Source organism: Tachypleus tridentatus, chromosome 3, assembly GCF_004210375.1.
Source record: "Tachypleus tridentatus isolate NWPU-2018 chromosome 3, ASM421037v1, whole genome shotgun sequence".
Lineage (NCBI taxonomy): Eukaryota > Metazoa > Arthropoda > Merostomata > Xiphosura > Limulidae > Tachypleus > Tachypleus tridentatus.
Window position 1 is genome coordinate 56,061,417 of NC_134827.1, and position 22,324 is coordinate 56,083,740.

Genomic DNA, 22,324 nt, shown 5'->3' on the forward strand with positions numbered 1-22,324 from the left:
ATGTCGCTTTGTGATTTAATAAAAATTTACCAATATGTGAGAACGTGTGTCATTGTTTTTTTCTTCTGTAAATTATCAGAGGTGTCGCTAGGTGTCAATACGGAGCCCATACCACAAATCTCCAGTTGGTGTCGTGAAAAATCCTAATAGAAAACTACGATCGATTTTATGTCGAAACGCCGATAGTTTCTGTGCCTGTGAGCTTGGGCCTCGAATCTTTTTAAGCACCTAGCGACGCCTTTGTAAACTACACTTTCTTAGACAAAGGCTACTCATAGCGAACTGAGTTATTTATTATAACTAAAGCCATGGGCCAAAGAGTAAATAGCAGTAAAATTGTCGGATTTTGCACGAACAGCCAGTCGAATTTGGTTTCAGTTTCAATTCTCATTTTAAAACAGAACCTTTCCCAGTATATTAATAGATATAATACGTTATAATCTATAGCATATTATTTGACTTTTTATAGTCTAAAGCCAGTTACGTTTAACATTGACATAAAGTCAGATATATATCAATGTAAACACTCAGGTGTACTTGACTGTAACCTCACAAGTTAATACGAATTGCAGTGACGTATCTAAGGAGGGGGGCAAGAGGGTACATCTGTTCCCGGGCGCAGCATCGGGGTTGGGGGGCGCCAAATTGATGTTACATAATTAGGAGTTATGGTTTACATTTTGTCACGAGGGGGCGCGAAAACTTTGTCCCCAGGCGCTGAAAACCCTAGCTACGCCTCTGGAGAATTGACCCCAATTTTGGTAACTTGTTTAGGCTTATGTGGGTTTAGGGTATTTCTTAAGTGCCATTAAACTATCATTTCTAATTTTCATAGTTAATAATTGTGCCACGTGGTGACGCTTGGTGAATTCTGAATTTTTTTTTTTCCAGAGAAGTTTTTAAATACATCTACGTTTTCTTGTTTTTTCAACGTCAGAATCTGGAGCCCTTTGTGACTTTGCTCTGACACAAACATATCACAGAAATTCATATAAATATTTGTACATGTATTGACAGGAGTTTTTCATATCAAACAGTTGTACTAGGCCTAGTATGTTCCTGAGCACAGCAGTCGTGGATATAGAATGTAATGTTAGAAATATACTGAGCGAGATATTTCGATTTCTGCGATCTTGATTTTCTCGTGCTGTTACGCACGACACATTTGCACGTGGCCCAGTATGGCCAGGTGGTTAAAGCACTCGACTCATAATCCCGAGGTTCGCGGGTTCGAATCCCCGTCACACCAAACATGCTCACCTTTTCAGCCGTGGGGGCGTAATAATGTCACGGTCAATCCCACTATTTGTTGGTAAGAGTAGCCCAAGAGTTGGCGGTGGGTGTTGATAACTGGCTGCCTTTCCTCTAGTCTTACACTGCTAAATTAGGGACGGCTAGCGCAGGTAGCCCTCGTGTAGCTTTGAGCGGAATTCAAAACACCCGTTTAATAAGAATAATCTTTTGACATATTCTACAAGTTGTGATAAAAATTACGCTGGCACTGTGTTTTTTCTTTACGTTCATACCAGTTTGTTCATTGTTGATTAAAATTCACGAGAGTTGAAAACAGCATTTTAGGTCGATGTTGTATACCTTCCACGAGGGCCCGACATGGCCAGGTGGTTAGGACGCTTGGCTCGTTATCTGAGGATCACGGATTCGAATCATCAAATATGCACGAGGGCTATCTACGCTAAATGTTCCTAATTTAGCAGTGTAAGACTAAAGGGAAGGCAGCTTGTCATCACCACCCACCAACAACTCTCTGGCTACTCTTTTATCAACAAATAGTGGGATTGACCGTAACACTATAATGCCCCCACGGCTGAAAGGGCAAGCATGTTTGGTGTATTTGTATTCACGGATGAAATGCTGAGAGCATTATAACCTTATAACCTCGTGAATTTTGGCATATCCTTCAAAAAGACAGGAACACCCGTTACAACACCGCCACCTGTCGATTGCATTTGTTTAACTTTTATATCAACTCTTTTAAATCAATGCAATAGTTTTCTCCGCGTTTTTAAAAACTTTCAACACGGTTTTAAGTTTTTATGATGTATGACTCTACCTGTACTTGTTTAGAAAACCTTCCGGATCGTGTAGTGTAACAAAGCCGTCAATATTTCGAGCTTGGTTGTAACATCCACAGAGCCACACGAAGCGTTTCAGGTAGGTCACGTGATTTAGACAGGTTTTTTTTTCACCTGGTTACTGCTGTTAAATATTTGACATAATGTGTTCAGTGTTTACCTTCGCTGTTGGTGATAAGACTCGTACAATCGTGAATAACGTATTATCTATTTATTCAGTTATTTAGAAATTATGTAATTAACATTTCAACTGTTTTATTACTTAAAAAACTTAATGATTATTGTTTGAAGTAAATATAATAACTTAAGTTTAGGCTTAATACGCCACTGTTTCTGTTCGTTTACCACAACGATCCTTTAGTAACAAGTGTACTGTAGGTGAGCGAGTGTGTGTGTGATTGAACAAGAAACCCCTATCACTAAGTTAAACTTGTATTTTTATAAAATACATGGTAATATGGGTGTTGTTCTTGATTTTGCATAATTTTATCTAATTCAAATTCTTAAGTTAAGACTAGCTATGTTTACTTCAAGCTCAATAATATTAAATCAGTTTTTACTGTTTTCAGTTTCGTTCTTCGTATGTGATTTTACTTGCTATAATGAGGTATTTATAAAATTTTGAACATATGATTGTAGTCTCTACCTAATCGCATTATTTTTGTTAGCTGAAACAATGTACTTTATATATATTTTTTCCTTATAAATATTAATAAAAATCATGAGTTCCAAAGAACAGTTCTTACTGAGGGTTTTTAAATCTTTAAATAACAGAGGAGATAGTGCTTACCAGAACTATCTTGTCTTCTGTAACTAGTTTCCAATTGTACAAGTTTGCAGCTTAAATAATTGTAAGGACTGTAAATCTATAAGACTTAGTTTTTAGAAAGATACAGATAGCATGACCACTTTAAACTCACCAGCATGTTATGTTATTTTGTTTTGATTATTGAGAATTAAACAGGTTATGAACATTTAACCTATTGACTTGTTATAACAACATTAACTGGTGATTTGTGTATGCTCCTGGCTTGTTTCATACTGATTTTAAATCTACAGTCTAGAAATGCATGTGTTTTAAATAAAGATGTAAATATTAATTATTCTGTGTATTGTTTTATAATTTTCAGTCACGTGTTGAGAAGACAGCAGATAGCTCAATCTAAGTACTACAGTTCATGTAGAGATGAACTGTGTGCAGAGATTTCACAGATTGACACAGTAGATGCAGAAATGAAATGCACAAGTTCATCAGATGACTTGCATTGTCGTAAGAGAAAGACCGATGACCAGAGTGACAGAGAAAAACTGTCACAAAAAGCAAAGATCTCTCTTTCTCGAGGTAAGTATAATGTCTCCATAAAAATTCCATGTGACTTGTTACCGTACAGATTTTATTAATCAATATGATTAATAGTCTCTTGTGTACATAACATTGTTTGATAGCCTGTTTACCAATATGATTAATAGTCTGTTGTGAACATAACATTGTTTCATAGCCTGTTTACCAATATGATTAATAGTATGTTGTATATATAACATTGTTTCATAGCCTGTTTACCAATATGATTAATAGTATGTTGTGTACATAACATTGTTTCATAGCCTGTTTACCAATATGATTAATAGTATGTTCTGTATATAACATTGTTTTATAGCCTGTTTACCAATATCATTAATAGTCTTTTGTGTGTATAACATTGTTTCATAGCCTGTTTACCAATATGATTAATAGTCTGTTGTATATATAACATTGTTTTATAGCCTGTTTACTAATATGATTAATAGTATGTTGTGTATATAACATTGTTTCCTAGCCTGTTCACCAATATGATTAATAGTCTGTTGTGTATATAACATTGTTTCATAGCCTGTTTACCAATATGATTAATAGTCTGTTGTATATATAACAATGTTTCATAGCCTGTTTACCAATATGATTAATAGTATGTTATGTATATAACATTGTTTCATAGCCTGTTTACCAATATGATTAATAGTATGTTGTATATATAACATTGTTTTATAGCCTGTTTACCAATATGATTAATAGTATGTTGTATATATAACATTGTTTCATAACATGTTTACCAATATGATTAATAGTCTGTTGTGTATATAACATTGCTTCATAACATGTTTACCAATATGATTAATAGTATGTTGTGTATATAACATTGTTTCATAGCCTGTTTACCAATATTATTAATAGTATGTTGTATATATAACATTGTTTCATACCTTGTTTACCAATATGATTAATAGTATGTTGTATATATAACATTGTTTCATAGCTTGTTTACCAATATGATTAATAGTATGTTGTCTATATAACATTGTTTCATAGCCTGTTTACCAATATGATTAATAGTCTGTTGTGTATATAACATTGTTTCATAACTTGTTTACCAATATGATTAATAGTATGTTGTGTACATAACATTGTTTCATAGCCTTTTAACCAATATGATTAACAGTATGTTGTGTATATAACATTGTTTCATAGCCTTTTAACCAATATGATTAACAGTATGTTGTATATATAACATTGTTTCATAGCTTGTTTACCAATATGATTAATAGTATGCTGTGTATATAACATTGTTTCATAGCCTATTTACCAATATGATTAACAGTATGTTGTGTATATAACATTGTTTCATAGCCTGTTTACCAATATGATTAATAGTATGTTGTGTATATAACATTGTTTCATAGCCTGTTTACCAATATGATTAATAGTATGTTGTGTATATAACATTGTTTCATAGCTTCTTTACCAATATGATTGATAGTATGTTGTGTATATAACATTGTTTCATAACTTGTTTACCAATATGATTAATAGTATGTTGTGTATATAACATTGTTTCATAGCCTGTTTACCAATATGATTAATAGTATGTTGTGTATATAACATTGTTTCATAGCCTGTTTACCAATATGATTAATAATCTGTTTTGTATATAACATTGTTTCATAGCCTGTTTACCAATATGATTAATAGTCTGTTGTGTATATAACATTGTTTCATAACCTGTTTACCAATATGATTAATAGTATGTTGTATATATAACATTGTTTCATAACCTGTTTACCAATATGATTAATAGTATGTTGTGTATATAACATTGTTTTATAGCCTGTTTACCAATATGATTAATAGTCTGTTGTGTATATAACACTGTTTCATAACCTGTTTACCAATATCATTAATAGTATGTTGTATATATAACATTGTTTCATAACCTGTTTACCAATATGATTAATAGTATGTTGTGTATATAACATTGTTTCATAACCTGTTTACCAATATCATTGATAGTATGTTGTATATATAACATTGTTTCATAACCTGTTTACCAATATGATTAATAGTATGTTGTATATATAACATTGTTTTATAGCCTGTTTTCCAATATGATTAATAGTATGTTGTATATATAACATTGTTTCATAGCCTGTTTACCAATCTGATTAATAGTATGTTGTGTACATAACATTGTTTCATAGCCTTTTAACCAATATGATTAACAGTATGTTGTGTATATAACATTGTTTCATAACCTGTTTACCAATATGATTAATAGTATGTTGTATATATAACATTGTTTCATAGCTTGTTTACCAATATGATTAATAGTATGCTGTGTATATAACATTGTTTCATAACCTGTTTACCAATATGATTAATAGTATGTTGTATATATAACATTGTTTCATAGCTTGTTTACCAATATGATTAATAGTATGCTGTGTATATAACATTGTTTCATAGCCTATTTACCAATATGATTAACAGTATGTTGTGTATATAACATTGTTTCATAGCCTGTTTACCAATATGATTAATAGTATGTTCTGTATATAACATTGTTTCATAGCCTGTTTACCAATATGATTAATAGTATGTTGTGTATATAACATTGTTTCATAGCTTCTTTACCAATATGATTGATAGTATGTTGTGTATATAACATTGTTTCATAACTTGTTTACCAATATGATTAATAGTATGTTGTGTATATAACATTGTTTCATAGCCTGTTTACCAATATGATTAATAGTATGTTGTGTATATAACATTGTTTCATAGCCTGTTTACCAATATGATTAATAATCTGTTGTATATATAACATTGTTTTATAGCCTGTTTTCCAATATGATTAATAGTATGTTATATATATAACATTGTTTCATAGCCTGTTTACCAATATGATTAATAGTATGTTGTGTACATAACATTGTTTCATAGCCTTTTAACCAGTATGATTAACAGTATGTTGTGTATATAACATTGTTTCATAACCTGTTTACCAATATGATTAATAGTATGTTGTATATATAACATTGTTTCATAGCTTGTTTTCCAATATGATTAATAGTATGCTGTGTATATAACATTGTTTCATAGCCTGTTTACCAATATGATTAACAGTATGTTGTGTATATAACATTGTTTCATAGCCTGTTTACCAATATGATTAATAGTATGTTGTGTATATAACATTGTTTCATAGCCTGTTTACCAATATGATTAATAGTATGTTGTGTATATAATATTGTTTCATAGCTTCTCTACCAATATGATTGATAGTATGTTGTGTATATAACATTGTTTCATAACTTGTTTACCAATATGATTAATAGTATGTTGTGTATATAACATTGTTTCATAGCCTGTTTACAAATATGATTAATAGTATGTTGTGTATATAACATTGTTTTATAGCCTGTTTTCCAATATGATTAATAGTATGTTGTATATATAACATTGTTTCATAGCCTGTTTACCAATATGATTAATAGTCTGTTGTGTACATAACATTGTTTCATAGCCTGTTTACCAATATGATTAATAGTATGTTGTATATATAACATTGTTTCATAGCCTGTTTACCAATATGATTAATAGTATGTTGTGTATATAACATTGTTTCATAGCCTGTTTACCAATATGATTAATAGTATGTTGTGTATATAACATTGTTTCATAGCCTGTTTACCAATATGATTAATAGTATGTTGTATATATAACATTGTTTAATAGCCTGTTTACCAATATGATTAATAGTATGTTGTATATATAACATTGTTTCATAGCCTGTTTACCAATATGATTAATAGTATGTTGTGTATATTGTTTCATAGCCTGTTTACCAATATGATTGATAGTATGTTGTGTATATAACATTGTTTCATAGCCTGTTTACCAATATGATTAATAGTATGTTGTGTATATAACATTGTTTCATAGCCTTTTTACCAATATGATTGATAGTATGTTGTGTATATAACATTGTTTCATAGCCTGTTTACCAATATGATTAATAGTATGTTGTGTATATAACATTGTTTCATAGCCTGTTTATCAATATGATTAATAGTCTGTTGTGTATATAACATTGTTTCATAACCTGTTTACCAATATGATTAATAGTATGTTGTATATATAACATTGTTTTATAGCCTGTTTTCCAATATGATTAATAGTATGTTATATATATAACATTGTTTCATAGCCTGTTTACCAATATGATTAATAGTATGTTGTATATATAACATTGTTTCATAGCTTGTTTACCAATATGATTAATAGTATGTTGTGTATATAACATTGTTTCATAACCTGTTTACCAATATGATTAATAGTATGTTGTATATATAACATTGTTTCATAGCTTGTTTACCAATATGATTAATAGTATGCTGTGTATATAACATTGTTTCATAGCCTGTTTACCAATATGATTAATAGTATGTTGTGTATATAACATTGTTTCATAGCCTGTTTACCAATATGATTAATAGTATGTTGTGTATATAACATTGTTTCATAGCCTGTTTACCAATATGATTAATAGTATGTTGTGTATATAACATTGTTTCATAGCTTCTTTACCAATATGATTGATAGTATGTTGTGTATATAACATTGTTTCATAACTTGTTTACCAATATGATTAATAGTATGTTGTGTATATAACATTGTTTCATAGCCTGTTTACCAATATGATTAATAGTATGTTGTGTATATAACATTGTTTTATAGCCTGTTTTCCAATATGATTAATAGTATGTTGTATATATAACATTGTTTCATAGCCTGTTTACCAATATGATTAATAGTCTGTTGTGTACATAACATTGTTTCATAGTCTGTTTACCAATATGATTAATAGTATGTTGTATATATAACATTGCTTCATAGCCTGTCTACCAATATCATTAATAGTATGTTGTGTACATAACATTGTTTCATAGCCTGTTTACCAATATGATTAATAGTATGTTGTGTATATAACATTGTTTCATAGCCTGTTTACCAATATGATTAATAGTATGTTGTGTATATAACATTGTTTCATAGCCTGTTTACCAATATGATTAATAGTATGTTGTGTATATAACATTGTTTCATAGCCTGTTTACCAATATGATTAATAGTATGTTGTATATATAACATTGTTTCATAGCCTGTTTACCAATATGATTAATAGTATGTTATGTGTATAACATTGTTTCATAACCTGTTTACCAATATGATTAATAGTATGTTGTGTATATAACATTGTTTCATAGCCTGTTTACCAATATGATTAATAGTATGTTGTGTATATAACATTGTTTCATAGCCTGTTTACCAATATGATTAATAGTATGTTGTATATATAACATTGTTTCATAGCCTGTTTACCAATATGATTAATAGTATGTTGTGTATATAACATTGTTTCATAGCCTGTTTACCAATATGATTAATAGTATGTTGTATATATAACATTGTTTCATAGCCTTTTCACCAATATGATTGATAGTATGTTGTGTATATAACATTGTTTCATAGCCTGTTTACCAATATGATTAATAGTATGTTGTGTATATAACATTGTTTCATAGCCTGTTTACCAATATGATTAATAGTATGTTGTGTATATAACATTGTTTCATAGCCTGTTTACCAATATGATTAATAGTATGTTGTGTATATAACATTGTTTCATAGCCTGTTTACCAATATGATTAATAGTATGTTGTGTATATAACATTGTTTCATAGCCTGTTTACCAATATGATTAATAGTATGTTGTGTATATAACATTGTTTCATAGCCTGTTTACCAATATGATTAATAGTATGTTGTGTATATAACATTGTTTCATAGCCTGTTTACCAATATGATTAATAGTATGTTGTGTATATAACATTGTTTCATAGCCTGTTTACCAATATGATTAATAGTATGTTGTATATATAACATTGTTTCATAGCCTGTTTACCAATATGATTAATAGTATGTTGTATATATAACATTGTTTCATAGCCTGTTTACCAATATGATTAATAGTATGTTGTGTATATAACATTGTTTCATAGCCTGTTTACCAATATGATTAATAGTATGTTGTGTATATAACATTGTTTCATAGCCTGTTTACCAATATGATTAATAGTATGTTGTGTATATAACATTGTTTCATAGCCTGTTTACCAATATTATTAATAGTATGTTGTATATATAACATTGTTTGATACCTTGTTTACCAATATGATTAATAGTATGTTGTATATATAACATTGTTTCATAGCTTGTTTACCAATATGATTAATAGTATGTTGTATATATAACATTGTTTCATAGCCTGTTTACCAATATGATTAATAGTATGTTGTGTATATAACATTGTTTCATAACATGTTTACCAATATGATTAATAGTATGTTGTGTATATAACATTGTTTCATAGCATGTTTACCAATATGATTAATAGTATGTTGTGTATATAACATTGTTTCATAGCCTGTTTACCAATATGATTAATAGTATGTTGTGTATATAACATTGTTTCATAGCCTGTTTACCAATATGATTAATAGTATGTTGTATATATAACATTGTTTCATAGCCTGTTTACCAATATGATTAATAGTATGTTGTGTGTATAACATTGTTTCATAGCCTGTTTACCAATAGGATTAATAGTATGTTGTATATAAAATTGTTTCATAACTTGTTTACCAATATGATTAATAGTATGTTGTATATATAACATTGTTTCATAACTTGTTTACCAATATGATTAATAGTATGTTGTGTATATAACATTGTTTCATAGCCTGTTTACCAATATGATTAATAGTATGTTGTGTATATAACATTGTTTCATAGCCTGTTTACCAATATGATTAATAGTATGTTGTATATATAACATTGTTTCATAGCCTGTTTACCAATATGATTAATAGTATGTTGTGTATATAACATTGTTTCATAGCCTGTTTACCAATATGATTAATAGTATGTTGTGTATATAACATTGTTTCATAGCCTGTTTACCAATATGATTAATAGTATGTTGTGTATATAACATTGTTTCATAGCCTGTTTACCAATATGATTAATAGTATGTTGTGTATATAACATTGTTTCATAGCTTCTTTACCAATATGATTAATAGTATGTTGTGTATATAACATTGTTTCATAACTTGTTTACCAATATGATTAATAGTATGTTGTGTATATAACATTGTTTCATAGCCTGTTTACCAATATGATTAATAGTATGTTGTGTATATAACATTGTTTCATAGCCTGTTTACCAATATGATTAATAGTCTGTTTTGTATATAACATTGTTTCATAGCCTGTTTACCAATATGATTAATAGTCTGTTGTGTATATAACATTGTTTCATAACCTGTTTACCAATATGATTAATAGTATGTTGTATATATAACATTGTTTCATAACCTGTTTACCAATATGATTAATAGTATGTTGTGTATATAACATTGTTTTATAGCCTGTTTATCAATATGATTAATAGTCTGTTGTGTATATAACATGGTTTCATAGCCTGTTTACCAATATCATTAATAGTATGTTGTATATATAACATTGTTTCATAACCTGTTTACCAATATGATTAATAGTATGTTGTGTACATAACATTGTTTCATAACCTGTTTACCAATATCATTAATAGTATGTTGTATATATAACATTGTTTCATAACCTATTTACCAATATGATTAATAGTATGTTGTATATATAACATTGTTTTATAGCCTGTTTTCCAATATGATTAATAGTATGTTGTATATATAACATTGTTTCATAGCCTGTTTACCAATATGATTAATAGTATGTTGTGTATATAACATTGTTTCATAGCCTGTTTACCAATATGATTAATAGTCTGTTGTGTATATAACATTGTTTTATAGCCTGTTTTCCAATATGATTAATAGTATGTTGTATATATAACATTGTTTCATAACCTGTTTACCAATATGATTAATAGTATGTTGTATATATAACATTGTTTCATAACCTGTTTACCAATATGATTAATAGTATGTTGTATATATAACATTGTTTTATAGCCTGTTTACCAATATGATTAATAGTATGTTGTATATATAACATTGTTTCATAGCCTGTTTACCAATATGATTAATAGTATGTTGTGTATATAACATTGTTTCATAGCCTTTTTACCAATATGATTAACAGTATGTTGTGTATATAACATTGTTTCATAACTTGTTTACCAATATGATTAATAGTATGTTGTGTATATAACATTGTTTCATAGCCTGTTTACCAATATGATTAATAGTCTGTTGTGTATATAACATTGTTTCATAGCCTGTTTACCAATATGATTAATAGTATGTTGTATATATAACATTGTTTCATAGCCTGTTTACCAATATGATTAATAGTATGTTGTGTATATAACATTGTTTCATAGCCTGTTTACCAATATGATTAATAGTATGTTGTGTATATAACATTGTTTCATAGCCTGTTTACCAATATGATTAATAGTATGTTGTATATATAACATTGTTTCATAGCCTGTTTACCAATATGATTAATAGTATGTTGTATATATAACATTGTTTCATAGCCTGTTTACCAATATGATTAATAGTATGTTATGTGTATAACATTGTTTCAACACCAATATGATTTCATTGTTTCATAGCCTGTTCACCAATATGATTAATAGTATGTTGTGTATATAACATTGTTTCATAGCCTGTTTACCAATATGATTAATAGTATGTTGTGTATATAACATTGTTTCATAGCCTGTTTACCAATATGATTAATAGTATGTTGTGTATATAACATTGTTTCATAGCCTGTTTACCAATATGATTAATAGTATGTTGTGTATATAACATTGTTTCATAGCCTGTTTACCAATATGATTAATAGTATGTTGTGTATATAACATTGTTTCATAGCCTGTTTACCAATATGATTAATAGTATGTTGTGTATATAACATTGTTTCATAGCCTGTTTACCAATATGATTAATAGTATGTTGTGTATATAACATTGTTTCATAGCCTGTTTACCAATATGATTAATAGTATGTTGTGTATATAACATTGTTTCATAGCCTGTTTACCAATATGATTAATAGTATGTTGTGTATATAACATTGTTTCATAACATTGTTTCATAGTTTACCAATATGATTAATAGTATGTTGTGTATATAACATTGTTTCATAGCCTGTTTACCAATATGATTAATAGTATGTTGTGTATATAACATTGTTTCATAGCCTGTTTACCAATATGATTAATAGTATGTTGTGTATATAACATTGTTTCATAGCCTGTTTACCAATATGATTAATAGTATGTTGTGTATATAACATTGTTTCATAGCCTGTTTACCAATATGATTAATAGTATGTTGTATATATAACATTGTTTCATAGCCTGTTTACCAATATGATTAATAGTATGTTGTGTATATAACATTGTTTCATAGTAGTTTTACCAATATGATTAATAGTATGTTGTGTATATAACATTGTTTCATAGCCTGTTTACCAATATGATTAATAGTATGTTGTGTATATAACATTGTTTCATAGCCTGTTTACCAATATGATTAATAGTATGTTGTGTATATAACATTGTTTCATAGCCTGTTTACCAATATGATTAATAGTATGTTGTGTATATAACATTGTTTCATAGCCTGTTTACCAATATGATTAATAGTATGTTGTGTATATAACATTGTTTCATAGCCTGTTTACCAATATGATTAATAGTATGTTGTGTATATAACATTGTTTCATAGCCTGTTTACCAATATGATTAATAGTATGTTGTGTATATAACATTGTTTCATAGCCTGTTTACCAATATGATTAATAGTATGTTGTGTATATATAACATTGTTTCATAGCCTGTTTACCAATATGATTAATAGTATGTTGTGTATATAACATTGTTTCATAGCCTGTTTACCAATATGATTAATAGTATGTTGTGTATATAACATTGTTTCATAGCCTGTTTACCAATATGATTAATAGTATGTTGTGTATATAACATTGTTTCATAGCCTGTTTACCAATATGATTAATAGTATGTTGTATATATAACATTGTTTCATAGCCTGTTTACCAATATGATTAATAGTATGTTGTGTATATAACATTGTTTCATAGCCTGTTTACCAATATGATTAATAGTATGTTGTGTATATAACATTGTTTCATAGCCTGTTTACCAATATGATTAATAGTATGTTGTGTATATAACATTGTTTCATAGCCTGTTTACCAATATGATTAATAGTATGTTGTGTATATAACATTGTTTCATAGCCTGTTTACCAATATGATTAATAGTATGTTGTGTATATAACATTGTTTCATAGCCTGTTTACCAATATGATTAATAGTATGTTGTGTATATAACATTGTTTCATAGCCTGTTTACCAATATGATTAATAGTATGTTGTGTATATAACATTGTTTCATAGCCTGTTTACCAATATGATTAATAGTATGTTGTGTATATAACATTGTTTCATAGCCTGTTTACCAATATGATTAATAGTATGTTGTGTATATAACATTGTTTCATAGCCTGTTTACCAATATGATTAATAGTATGTTGTGTATATAACATTGTTTCATAGCCTGTTTACCAATATGATTAATAGTATGTTGTGTATATAACATTGTTTCATAGCCTGTTTACCAATATGATTAATAGTATGTTGTGTATATAACATTGTTTCATAGCCTGTTTACCAATATGATTAATAGTATGTTGTATATATTAATATTGTTTCATAACCTGTTTTACCAATATGATTAATAGTATGTTGTGTATATAACATTGTTTCATAGCCTGTTTACCAATATGATTAATAGTATGTTGTGTATATAACATTGTTTCATAGCCTGTTTACCAATATGATTAATAGTATGTTGTGTATATAACATTGTTTCATAGTTTACCAATGTTTACCATATGATTAATAGTATGTTGTATATATAACATTGTTTCATAGCCTGTTTACCAATATGATTAATAGTATGTTGTATATATAACATTGTTTCATAGCCTGTTTACCAATATGATTAATAGTATGTTGTGTATATAACATTGTTTCATAGCCTGTTTACCAATATGATTAATAGTATGTTGTGTATATAACATTGTTTCATAGCCTGTTTACCAATATGATTAATAGTATGTTGTGTATATAACATTGTTTCATAGCCTGTTTACCAATATGATTAATAGTATGTTGTGTATATAACATTGTTTCATAGCCTGTTTACCAATATGATTAATAGTTGTGTGTTTCATAGTATATATAACATTGTTTCATAGCCTGTTTACCAATATGATTAATAGTATGTTGTGTATATAACATTGTTTCATAGCCTGTTTACCAATATGATTAATAGTATGTTGTGTATATAACATTGTTTCATAGCCTGTTTACCAATATGATTAATAGTATGTTGTGTATATAACATTGTTTCATAGCCTGTTTACCAATATGATTAATAGTATGTTGTGTATATAACATTGTTTCATAGCCTGTTTACCAATATGATTAATAGTATGTTGTGTATATAACATTGTTTCATAGCCTGTTTACCAATATGATTAATAGTATGTTGTGTATATAACATTGTTTCATAGCCTGTTTACCAATATGATTAATAGTATGTTGTGTATATAACATTGTTTCATAGCCTGTTTACCAATATGATTAATAGTATGTTGTGTATATAACATTGTTTCATAGCCTGTTTACCAATATGATTAATAGTATGTTGTGTATATAACATTGTTTCATAGCCTGTTTACCAATATGATTAATAGTATGTTGTGTATATAACATTGTTTCATAGCCTGTTTACCAATATGATTAATAGTATGTTGTATATATAACATTGTTTCATAGCCTGTTTACCAATATGATTAATAGTATGTTGTGTATATAACATTGTTTCATAGCCTGTTTACCAATATGATTAATAGTATGTTGTGTATATAACATTGTTTCATAGCCTGTTTACCAATATGATTAATAGTATGTTGTGTATATAACATTGTTTCATAGCCTGTTTACCAATATGATTAATAGTATGTTGTGTATATAACATTGTTTCATAGCCTGTTTACCAATATGATTAATAGTATGTTGTGTATATAACATTGTTTCATAGCCTGTTTACCAATATGATTAATAGTATGTTGTGTATATAACATTGTTTCATAGCCTGTTTACCAATATGATTAATAGTATGTTGTGTATATAACATTGTTTCATAGCCTGTTTACCAATATGATTAATAGTATGTTGTGTATATAACATTGTTTCATAGCCTGTTTACCAATATGATTAATAGTATGTTGTGTTTACCAATATGTTATAACATTGTTTCATAGCCTGTTTACCAATATGATTAATAGTATGTTGTATATATATAACATTGTTTCATAGCCTGTTTACCAATATGATTAATAGTATGTTGTGTATATAACATTGTTTCATAGCCTGTTTACCAATATGATTAATAGTATGTTGTGTATATAACATTGTTTCATAGCCTGTTTACCAATATGATTAATAGTATGTTGTGTATATAACATTGTTTCATAGCCTGTTTACCAATATGATTAATAGTATGTTGTGTATATAACATTGTTTCATAGCCTGTTTACCAATATGATTAATAGTATGTTGTGTATATAACATTGTTTCATAGCCTGTTTACCAATATGATTAATAGTATGTTGTGTATATAACATTGTTTCATAGCCTGTTTACCAATATGATTAATAGTATGTTGTGTATATAACATTGTTTCATAGCCTGTTTACCAATATGATTAATAGTATGTTGTGTATATAACATTGTTTCATAGCCTGTTTACCAATATGATTAATAGTATGTTGTGTATATAACATTGTTTCATAGCCTGTTTACCAATATGATTAATAGTATGTTGTGTATATAACATTGTTTCATAGCCTGTTTACCAATATGATTAATAGTATGTTGTGTATATAACATTGTTTCATAGCCTGTTTACCAATATGATTAATAGTATGTTGTGTATATAACATTGTTTCATAGCCTGTTTACCAATATGATTAATAGTATGTTGTATATATAACATTGTTTCATAGCCTGTTTACCAATATGATTAATAGTATGTTGTGTATATAACATTGTTTCATAGCCTGTTTACCAATATGATTAATAGTATGTTGTATATATAACATTGTTTCATAACCTGTTTACCAATATGATTAATAGTATGTTGTGTATATAACATTGTTTCATATGCCTGTTTACCAATATGATTAATAGTATGTTGTGTATATAACATTGTTTCATAGCCTGTTTACCAATATGATTAATAGTATGTTGTGTATATAACATTGTTTCATAGCCTGTTTACCAATATGATTAATAGTATGTTGTGTATATAACATTGTTTCATAGCCTGTTTACCAATATGATTAATAGTATGTTGTATATATAACATTGTTTCATAGCCTGTTTACCAATATGATTAATAGTATGTTGTATATATAACATTGTTTCATAGCCTGTTTACCAATATGATTAATAGTATGTTGTATATATAACATTGTTTCATAGCCTGTTTACCAATATGATTAATAGTATGTTGTGTATATAACATTGTTTCATAGCCTGTTTACCAATATGATTAATAGTATGTTGTGTATATAACATTGTTTCATAGCCTGTTTACCAATATGATTAATAGTATGTTGTGTATATAACATTGTTTCATAGCCTGTTTACCAATATGATTAATAGTATGTTGTGTATATAACATTGTTTCATAGCCTGTTTACCAATATGATTAATAGTATGTTGTGTATATAACATTGTTTCATAGCCTGTTTACCAATATGATTAATAGTATGTTGTGTATATAACATTGTTTCATATAGCCTGTTTACCAATATGATTAATAGTATGTTGTATATATAACATTGTTTCATAGCCTGTTTACCAATATGTTTACCAATATGATTAATAGTATGTTGTGTATATAACATTGTTTCATAGCCTGTTTACCAATATGATTAATAGTATGTTGTGTATATAACATTGTTTCATAGCCTGTTTACCAATATGATTAATAGTATGTTGTGTATATAACATTGTTTCATAGCCTGTTTACCAATATGATTAATAGTATGTTGTATATATAACATTGTTTCATAGCCTGTTTACCAATATGATTAATAGTATGTTGTATATATAACATTGTTTCATAGCCTGTTTACCAATATGATTAATAGTATGTTGTATATATAACATTGTTTCATAACCTGTTTACCAATATGATTAATAGTATGTTGTGTATATAACATTGTTTCATAGCCTGTTTACCAATATGATTAATAGTATGTTGTGTATATAACATTGTTTCATAGCCTGTTTACCAATATGATTAATAGTATGTTGTGTATATAACATTGTTTCATAGCCTGTTTACCAATATGATTATGTTGTATATATAACATTGTTTCATAGCCTGTTTACCAATATGATTAATAGTATGTTGTGGAGGAACATTGTTTCATAGCCTGTTTACCAATATGATTAATAGTATGTTGTGTATATAACATTGTTTCATAACCTGTTTACCAATATGATTAATAGTATGTTGTATATATAACATTGTTTCATAACCTGTTTACCAATATGATTAATAGTATTTGTGTAATAACATTGTTTCATAGCCTGTTTACCAATATGATTAATAGTATGTTGTGTATATAACATTGTTTCATATATAACATTGTTTCATAGCCTGTTTACCAATATGATTAATAGTATGTTGTGTATATAACATTGTTTCATAGCCTGTTTACCAATATGATTAATAGTATGTTGTGTATATAACATTGTTTCATAGCCTGTTTACCAATATGATTAATAGTATGTTGTGTATATAACATTGTTTCATAGCCTGTTTACCAATATGATTAATAGTATGTTGTGTATATAACATTGTTTCATAGCCTGTTTACCAATATGATTAATAGTATGTTGTGTATATAACATTGTTTCATAGCCTGTTTACCAATATGATTAATAGTATGTTGTGTATATAACATTGTTTCATAGCCTGTTTACCAATATGATTAATAGTATGTTGTGTATATAACATTGTTTCATAGCCTGTTTACCAATATGATTAATAGTATGTTGTGTATATAACATTGTTTCATAGCCTGTTTACCAATATGATTAATAGTATGTTGTGTATATAACATTGTTTCATAGCCTGTTTACCAATATGATTAATAGTATGTTGTGTATATAACATTGTTTCATAGCCTGTTTACCAATATGATTAATAGTATGTTGTGTATATAACATTGTTTCATAGCCTGTTTACCAATATGATTAATAGTATGTTGTGTATATAACATTGTTTCATAGCCTGTTTACCAATATGATTAATAGTATGTTGTGTATATAACATTGTTTCATAGCCTGTTTACCAATATGATTAATAGTATGTTGTGTATATAACATTGTTTCATAGCCTGTTTACCAATATGATTAATAGTATGTTGTATATATAACATTGTTTCATAGCTTGTTTACCAATATGATTAATAGTATGTTTTGTATATAACATTGTTTCATGTTTACCAATATGATTAATAGTATGTTGTGTATATAACATTGTTTCATATGTTTATATGATTAATAGTATGTTGTGTGTATAACATTGTTTCATAGCCTGTTTACCAATATGATTAATAGTATGTTGTGTATATAACATTGTTTCATAGCCTGTTTACCAATATGATTAATAGTATGTTGTGTATATAACATTGTTTCATAGCCTGTTTACCAATATGATTAATAGTATGTTGTGTATATAACATTGTTTCATAGCCTGTTTACCAATATGATTAATAGTATGTTGTGTATATAACATTGTTTCATAACCTGTTTACCAATATGATTAATAGTATGTTGTGTATATAACATTGTTTCATAACATGTTTACCAATATGATTAATAGTATGTTGTGTATATAACATTGTTTCATAGCACCAATATGATTAATAGTATGTTGTGTATATAACATTGTTTCATAGCCTGTTTACCAATATGATTAATAGTATGTTGTGTATATAACATTGTTTCATAGCCTGTTTACCAATATGATTAATAGTATATGATTAATAGTATGTTGTGTATATAACATTGTTTCATAGCCTGTTTACCAATATGATTAATAGTATGTTGTGTATATAACATTGTTTCATAACCTTGTTTACCAATATGATTAATAGTATGTTGTATATATAACATTGTTTCATAACTTGTTTACCAATATGATTAATAGTATGTTGTGTATATAACATTGTTTCATAGCCTGTTTACCAATATGATTAATAGTATGTTGTGTATATAACATTGTTTCATAGCCTGTTTACCAATATGATTAATAGTATGTTGTGTATATAACATTGTTTCATAACCTGTTTACCAATATGATTAATAGTATGTTGTGTATATAACATTGTTTCATAGCCTGTTTACCAATATGATTAATAGTATGTTGTGTATATAACATTGTTTCATAGCCTGTTTACCAATATGATTAATAGTATGTTGTGTATATAACATTGTTTCATAGCCTGTTTACCAATATGATTAATAGTATGTTGTGTATATAACATTGTTTCATAGCCTGTTTACCAATATGATTAATAGTATGTTGTATATATAACATTGTTTCATAACCTGTTTACCAATATGTTTACCAATATGATTAATAGTATGTTGTGTATATAACATTGTTTCATAGCCTGTTTACCAATATGATTAATAGTATGTTGTGTATATAACATTGTTTCATAGCCTGTTTACCAATATGATTAATAGTATGTTGTATATATAACATTGTTTCATAGCCTGTTTACCAATATGATTAATAGTATGTTGTGTGTATAACATTGTTTCATAGCCTGTTTACCAATATGATTAATAGTATGTTGTATATAACATTGTTTCATAACTTGTTTACCAATATGATTAATAGTATGTTGTATATAACATTGTTTCATAACCTGTTTACCAATATGATTAATAGTATGTTGTATATATAACATTGTTTCATAACCTGTTTACCAATATGATTAATACATTGTTTCAATATGATTAATAGTATGTTGTGTATATAACATTGTTTGATAGCCTGTTTACCAATATGATTAATAGTATGTTGTGTATATAACATTGTTTCATAACTTGTTTACCAATATGATTAATAGTATGTTGTGTATATAACATTGTTTCATAACTTGTTTACCAATATGATTAATAGTATGTTGTGTGTATAACATTGTTTCATAGCCTGTTTACCAATATGATTAATAGTATGTTGTGTGTATAACATTGTTTCATAGCCTGTTTACCAATATGATTAATAGTATGTTGTGTGTATAACATTGTTTCATAGCCTGTTTACCAATATGATTAATAGTATGTTGTATATATAACATTGTTTTATAGCCTGTTTACCAATATGATTAATAGTATGTTGTGTATATAACATTGTTTCATAGCCTGTTTACCAATATGATTAATAGTATGTTGTGTATATAACATTGTTTCATAGCCTGTTTACCAATATGATTAATAGTATGTTGTGTATATAACATTGTTTCATAGCCTGTTTACCAATATGATTAATAGTATGTTGTGTATATAACATTGTTTCATAGGCTGTTTACCAATATGATTAATAGTATGTTGTCTATATAACATTGTTTCATAGCCTGTTTACCAATATGATTAATAGTATGTTGTGTATATAACATTGTTTCATAGCTTGTTTACCAATATGATTAATAGTATGTTGTGTATATAACATTGTTTCATAGCCTGTTTACCCATATGATTAATAGTATGTTGTGTGTATAACATTGTTTCATAACTTGTTTACCAATATGATTAATAGTATGTTGTGTGTATAACATTGTTTCATAGCCTATTTACCCATATGATTAATAGTATGTTGTGTGTATAACATTGTTTCATAACTTGTTTACCAATATGATTAATAGTATGTTGTGTGTATAACATTGTTTCATAGCCTGTTTACCAATATGATTAATAGTATGTTGTGTGTATAACATTGTTTCATAGCCTGTTTACCAATATGATTAATAGTATGTTGTATATAACATTGTTTCATGACTTGTTTACCAATATGATTAATAGTATGTTGTTTGTATAACATTGTTTCATAGCCTGTTTATCAATATGATTAATAGTATGTTGTGTGTATAACATTGTTTCATAGCCTGTTTACCAATATGATTAATAGTATGTTGTGTATATAACATTGTTTCATAGCTTGTTTACCAATATGATTAATAGTATGTTGTGTATATAACATTGTTTCATAGCCTGTTTACCCAATGATTAATAGTATGTTGTGTGTATAACATTGTTTCATAACTTGTTTACCAATATGATTAATAGTATGTTGTGTGTATAACATTGTTTCATAACTTGTTGACCAATATGATTAATAGTATGTTGTGTGTATAACATTGTTTGATAGCCTGTTTACCAATATGATTAATAGTATGTTGTGTATATAACATTGTTTCATAGCCTGTTTACCAATATGATTAACAGTCTGTTGTGTATATAACATTGTTTCATAGCCTGTTTACCAATATGATTAATAGTCTGTTGTGTATACAGCAATAATTCAATATTTTGTGATTATTTTTTAGAGTTTAATAAAAATAAATATACTGTCGTTTACCAACAGTATGTTTGCAGGAATATATGTGTACTTGATATAGTGCATATATCATTTCTGTACCAGAACATTAGTGTAGATGT

General features: G+C 27.4%; 1 protein-coding gene across 1 annotated transcript in view; it reads left to right on the forward strand.

Annotated features, from left to right (window-relative positions):
- Window positions 1-2,228: 2,228 nt before the first annotated feature.
- The window catches only part of LOC143245869 (anoctamin-8-like), a 53,426-nt gene continuing 33,330 nt past the window's right edge, over window positions 2,229-22,324 (forward strand). The window contains exons 1-2 of the mRNA XM_076492125.1: window positions 2,229-2,471; window positions 3,224-3,435. Coding sequence (XP_076348240.1) covers window positions 3,327-3,435 — 109 coding nt within the window. The 5' untranslated portion in view covers window positions 2,229-2,471; window positions 3,224-3,326. The remainder of the gene's footprint in view (window positions 2,472-3,223; window positions 3,436-22,324) is intronic.